We start from the raw sequence: 6,267 nt of genomic DNA on the forward strand, positions 1-6,267 counted from the left end.
GTCCCTCTGTAAGCCAAGGCCAGCTCCAAGCCGCCACTGTCCTCCTGTCAGACCCGGGGCCCACACCAGTCCCACCTGCTGGGGACCCCTCTCCCACCCACTGTCATGGTGCTGGCCCAGGGTGGGAAGCCGAGAGTGAGATGTTGCCCCTGGTCAGTACCTGGCTGTGCTCCGTGGGTGTGAGGATGACAAGCCCCCCAGGCCTCCAGCCATGCCATGGCTCTGGGCGGGGTCCCTGGGCTGGGGGGAGTGCCTCAGCTCTGTCTCAGACTGCACTGCCAAGCCACGCCCTGTCGTGAGGCAGGGAGAAGGGGGCTGTGAGGAACAGAGGGCCAGGGTGGGCAATGGGGTTGGCAGAGGCAGCTCAGAGGAACGAGGACCACTGGGCCAGGCATTCATCCAGCCCTCCTGGGGAGTGTGGCACCTGCCACCAAGGTGCCCAAGCCCACGGAAGCATGAGGGGAGCTGGCTCTCCCACCCAATCCCAGGAGAACCAATAGGGGGAACTGATCCTCCCACCCAGTCCCAGGAGAACCAGTAGGGGGAACCAAGCCGCCCACCCAGTCCCAGGAGAGCCTGGGCGGGGCTGGTTGACACCTGTGATGAGAAGCTGGACACCTCGGCTGGGCCTGGTGCTGCCACAGCTATAGGTGCCAGCGTCCTCTGCCTGCAGGTGGCTGATGACCAGGGAGCCGTCTGCCTGCAGCTTGTGCCTGAGTTGGGAGAGCAGGGAAGGGAAGGGCTGGGCTCCTACCAGAAGCTCCCTCCTGCCCCAGGGGAGAGCCAAGGGGCTGCTGCCTGGGAAGGACCCTCACACACCTGTCAGAAGAGACGGGCTGACCATCCTTGTGCCACCCAGCACTGGGGGCCAGGGGGGTGTCCTCTGGGCAGAAGAGCTGCACAAACCGCCCCAGGGCAGCTTGCACCAGGCTGGGCTGGGAGGTGGCCAAGCTGACCCTGGGAAAGAGCCGGGTGAGTGCCCAGACGGACAGGGCCCAGCCCCGTGGCGGGATGCCCACCCCAGGTTGGCATCAGAGGCCCCTGGAGGCCAAGCTCCAGTTGTCTGCGAACTCGTGAGTAGGGCCCTAACCTCCCACCATCCCCCAGGTGTTGCTGCTTCAACCTGGCCCTTCAGCAACAGGGCAGGTGAAACGAGAAGGGGAGTCAGTTAAATGGCACACTGAATTCATGCAGGGGGAGGGGGGGCGGTGAAAGGAGAGGTCTGGCGCCTCTGGAATGTAAAGTTTAGGTTCTTTCAAACTTTTTAAGCTGCCCAAATCCCTCACTCGTGACAAGAACACCGACAGCCACGCCAGGCAGGAGACACCGCCCCCATTGCAGTTGAGACACCTTGGGGGAGTGGCTGCCGGCCGAGTCCACAGGCTTTGAGACCACCACCATGGACCGCCCGGCCATCTCAGAACTCAGGGCAGGGCTGCTGGGGTGCTAGCAGCCGGGCGGGAGGCGGGCTGCTGGCCTCAGGTTTGCACCTGTCCCCAGCCCTGGGGAGTGCGGGCCACACACCTGTGAGCAGGCCTCCGGGACGCTGGTGCTGGCTGCCCAGCATTGCCACCCATGCCAGTCTCGTGGTCCCGCTGGCCCTGGCTTGTGGCCCCAAGCCTGTGCCGACTGGCTTCCTGCTGGCCCCCGCCCAGGGCACTGCTCTGGACGGAGGCGCCGGGCTGGAAGCCCCGGCAGCTGCTCATGCACGCCTCCTCCGAGGCGAAGTTATTGGCGTTGCCGTGACAGCCACCATACCAGAAGCGGTTACACCGGCCCACAGTGGCGATGAAGTACCAGCGGGCAGCCCAGTCTGCACAGGAGCCGTGGGCGCTGGGCAGCAGGCACCGCACTGGATAAGCTGCCGTGAAAGGGACACGAGTCACGCCAGGCCCTGCTCGCTGTCTGAGCTGGTGACAGGACAGAATGCAGGTCCCAGCTGGGGGCCCAGCAGCCAGGAATCACCTGCCCACCTCCACCCCCAGAATTGAGGCCTGCAGATGGCATGGGCTCCACCCATAGGGTGGTACTTACTTAGGAGGAGGGCCCAGCCAGCCAGGGGCCTAGGACGAAGACCAGCAAGAAGCTGCCTTTGCTCCCAGGCCCCTACACCAGCCTCAAAACTCAGCCTGGTCACTGGAGCCGCACAGTGCCTTCAGCACCGCCTGCGTCAATGCCCCACGGCCAGGTGCTACCAGGCCAGCTCAAGGGTAACACACATTAGGGCACTGGCACCAACTTCCTCAACTGGAAACACCCCCCCCACCCCCACCCACAGCCTCTGGAGGCCCCTCCAGTCCAACCTCTGCTGCCCATGTCCCAGCCAAGTCAGGACACACTCCTGATCCCAGCAGTGCTGGCCCTGTCACGGAAGGGGGACAACTTCCCAGGGGCAGGCAGCCTTCCTGGACAAGCCTTCGACACCCCAAGCAGCTGGAAGGCCCGAGGGGACACTGTCCCACCTGGAACCTTCTAGGTGCTAATGTACCCCAGTGTTGTGGAAGCAAATGCTGAAGCGCCGGAAGGGGGGCTGGGCACGGTGGGCGCCCACTCACCATAGCTGGGCTGGCCCACACAGCCTTCGCCCAGGGGGCCAGCCGCCGTGACCACGTTGTCATAGCAGCAGCCGAACTGTGAGCCCCTGCATGCACTGGGCTGGGTCTGCTGCGCCTGGGGGACCTAGGGAGAAGCCCAGGCTGTCTCAGGGAGGTTGGCAGAAAGAGGAACAGAATTACGTGCCCAAGGGGCATGCCCCCAGCCCCAAGAACAGAGCCTCCCCCCCCTCCAGCCAGCCCAGAAGAGACTTGAGAACCCAGTGATACTCAGCAGCCTGGGGGCCGGCCCCCTGCCTCCACCCACCCATGTGAAGCAGACACTCACTGCGGCCGGCACAGCTCCCGACCCCAGCCTGTTCCCAGCGCCATCACCGCCAGGCGGCCTCGCACAGCCAGCCTGCTGGGGCCCCCGAGCCTCCGACACCCCGTCAGGGCAGCACCCATACCTAGGAGATGCCACACCCTGAGCTCACTGCCCAGCCATTGGGGCCTGGGTGGGGTCTGGTGATCCCGGGACACCACACCCAGCCTGTGCCCACACCTCCCTCCCAAGGGGCAACAAGGGGGCTCGGAGGGGCCCACCATCTGCATCGCCTCTGCCGATCAGGTGAGGGGCAGAAGGCTCATGGCAAAGGAGGTCATTCATTTCACCCTCCCAGGCACCCCGCCCAGTGCTGCCTTGGGGCCCAGTTCACGGAAGAGGAAGCCGGGGTCCCAGAGGTTCTGCCACAGGCCTAAGTGCTAAGTGAGGGAGCTGAGCACCGCCCCAGGCTGCTGCGCCAAAGCCCAGGCCCTGCAGGAAGCCAGGGAGGGAGGGAGGCAGGCAGGCAGGGGTGGATGGGACTGGGGACCCACCCTCAGCCCACCCTTCACCTTGGCTCCCCAAGAGCCTGGTGGGAGCACTGGGATACCTCCCCCACGGGCCCTCTCAGTGCTGGCTCACAGGACCCCTCTGGCCACATCGCCAGGGCACGTCCCCACCGAGGTGTCAACACTAGGTGACACAGAGAGTTAGGGACTCCACTCCGACCCGACAGGTTGGCAGTGCAAACCCACACAGAGGCCCCTGGGAAGAAAGGCATGCTGAGGCTTCTGACCCTGCGGCACCCTTCCAGCCCGCACACAGGCCCTCCAGTCGGAAGGGACCCAACAAACAGGCACCCTCCTCCAGAGTCTCTGAGGGGTGCCCCCAGGGGACACCCACCCTCGCTGCTGACCCAGAGGTGACTCCGAAGAAAGACCTGGTGACCTGCTGAAAACCCCGGGACGCACCGTGTCACTCAGACACGCGTGCCGGAGTCACAGAACCGAGATGGAGCATCGTGACACCCAGAAGCTGAGCGAAAGGAAGCAGGTGCCCGAGGTGGCCGCAGCCCCTCCCCGCCCCACCAGGCACCAATTGTGCTAGCTCCGGCACCACTGCTTCACACCCTCCCTCCCCGCCCACCCGCCGACCAGATTGGTTGGGTGTTGGGGGGGGCGGGGCTTGTCTCAGCACCTACCTACTGTGTCGACATGAGACCTCAGGGCAGCCCTGCCACTGAGGCCCGAGAGAGGCAGTGTGGCCGTCGGGGCAGCACCCGTGGGGGCTGTGCCTGCAGTCTTTGGGCCCCGAGTCTGACCCCAGGGGCTGCTGCAGGGATGGGGCTGGGCCCAGGGCCGCAAAGTGTGGCCCCCGATCTCCTCTGGGGTTACTCCAGGCAGAGGGTCGCCCCTGGGCTATCCACCGCTGGCTTCCGGATTCTAGAGAAAAGGGCCCAGCAGATGCATGGATCTGTCCCCCTCCTCACCTGCTGTCAGTGTCCACACAGACCCCTGCCCATCCCCAGCCCACGGCCCCTGGGTCATCATTAGCCCCTTGAGCCCCATCACCTGGCCCCCTCCACTCAGATACACGGGGGAGAAGGCACAGTGGGGAGGGGGAGCAGAGAACAGCACAGGGCTCATGTCTCGAGCTACTCACCTGAGCCAGGGGCCTCCCAAACACCCAAAGATATCCTGGGGTCCCTGGGGCCGGTGTGCACTTCCGGCTGGCTGAGGGCCTCTGCAGAGAGTGGGACAGTCAGTGGACAGCCGGGGTGCAGAGGGGCGGAGAGGAGTGGGCCCCAAGGGCGACCAGTCTCGGACAGCATCTCCCCGACCACAACTCAGGCAAAGCCTGGGTGACCGAGGACAGAAGCGGGACTCAGCAGGGTTTCTTAAAACACTCTCCCCACCTGGAGCAGAGAAGAGGGTCCAAATACTAATGGACCTGAGACCAGAACTGGACGGTGCCCAGCAACCACTGAAAGGGGTCTGGACAGAGAGCGGGGAAAGCCTGAGGCCCTTAAAAGATCAGGCACGCTGGTGACAAACTGGCAAAAGCGCCGTAAACTTTGGCCCTTAGTCACCCCCTTCTGGTCGAGAACGGAACTGCTAGGAGCAGGCGGGTCGAGAGGAGCACACCCCGCCGGCTGACCGACCTCTGGAGGTCAAGGGCGGCATTCACCCACAGATCGACCTTCAGAAGGGTTCGGAGAGGAAGAGTGGAAGCAGGAACAGGGAGAAGTGAGGTCACCTTGTGGGTGGGGAGGGCGACAACGTGAAACATGCGTTAGGAACTGTTGAACGGAAAACAGGTCTGCTCGGTAACCCTCCACCCTAGGCACAGTATTAAAAAAAAAAGTCCCTCCCCATATTTGGATCACAGAGAAAATGCTGTATTACATGCTCAGCCAAAAGAACCGGATATAAATGAGCATTTCTGACATGACCCCAATCGACCTGTCCCTGTGCCCACCAATTGCCAGTGTGTTGTCACCCTCTGGTGGTGTGACTGAAGTGATGGCAGCCATGTCACTGGTGTTTCAAATGCCAGCAGGGTCACCCAACGTGAACAGGTTTCAGGGGCGCTCCCAGACCAAGAGCGGACGACAAAGAAGGAAGCGGCTGCCCGCTTTGGAGGAACGAGCGCAAGAAACCCTGTGCGCAGCTTCGAACACAGATCCTGGAGGCCGCATGACCGGAAGCAGGGCACTGTCCGAGAGAGTGCCGGAGGACGGGACCCTTGGGCCGGAAGGCGCTCAAAGGTGGCTGAGGGTGACGTGAACGGAGTCAAGCCTGCGGGAGTGGGGCCTGCGGGACCTTCATTTGCCCAGCAGCCAACTCAAGGTGGGAACAGCTGCACACACCGACCCATATTCAGACCTTGAAACGGGCAAGCATGAACCTAGGAAAACCGGAAGTCCTCCAAAATGAAATGGAACATGAAGACCGATGTCCTGGGCACGGTGAGCTGAGATGGACCGGCATCGGCCATTCTGAATCAGAGAATCGTGTGGTCTGCTACACTGAGAGCGACACAAGAGGAACGGTACTGGATTCACCGTCAGAAAGGGCATTTCAGAATCTTAAAGTGCAATGCTGTCTGTGATTGGGTCATCTGAAGGCAGATGCGTGTAACCCTATCAATACAGCTATTATTCAAACTTACGCACCATCACGAGAGCTAGTGATGCAGAAATGAAAAGAATTTTACAAACAGCTTCCTTCAGAAATTGATCAAACATGCAATCAAGACACATGATAATCATTGGTAAATGTAATGAAAAAGTTAGAAACAGAGGAAAGAAAAGTCATAAAATATGGGCTTGGTGATAAAAATGAAGCTAAAGATCACATGACAGAATTTTGCAAGATCACGACTTGTTCACACAAACACTTTCTTCAACAG

At 61.8% G+C, this 6,267-nt stretch overlaps 1 protein-coding gene across 1 annotated transcript in view; it reads right to left on the reverse strand.

Annotated features, from left to right (window-relative positions):
• PAPLN (papilin, proteoglycan like sulfated glycoprotein) overlaps window positions 1–6,267 on the reverse strand; it is a 43,532-nt gene that overhangs the window by 10,183 nt on the left and 27,082 nt on the right. Inside the window, exons 13-20 of the mRNA XM_045288184.1 lie at window positions 4,519–4,599; window positions 4,058–4,298; window positions 2,881–3,001; window positions 2,556–2,679; window positions 1,525–1,861; window positions 820–957; window positions 598–713; window positions 161–290 (exon numbers count right to left, since the gene is read on the reverse strand). Coding sequence (XP_045144119.1) covers window positions 161–290; window positions 598–713; window positions 820–957; window positions 1,525–1,861; window positions 2,556–2,679; window positions 2,881–3,001; window positions 4,058–4,298; window positions 4,519–4,599 — 1,288 coding nt within the window. The remainder of the gene's footprint in view (window positions 1–160; window positions 291–597; window positions 714–819; window positions 958–1,524; window positions 1,862–2,555; window positions 2,680–2,880; window positions 3,002–4,057; window positions 4,299–4,518; window positions 4,600–6,267) is intronic.

This window comes from Echinops telfairi, unplaced genomic scaffold (genome assembly GCF_000313985.2).
Source record: "Echinops telfairi isolate 266 unplaced genomic scaffold, ASM31398v2 ScPeMD7_18;HRSCAF=68, whole genome shotgun sequence".
In the NCBI taxonomy this organism is placed as follows: Eukaryota; Metazoa; Chordata; class Mammalia; order Afrosoricida; family Tenrecidae; genus Echinops; species Echinops telfairi.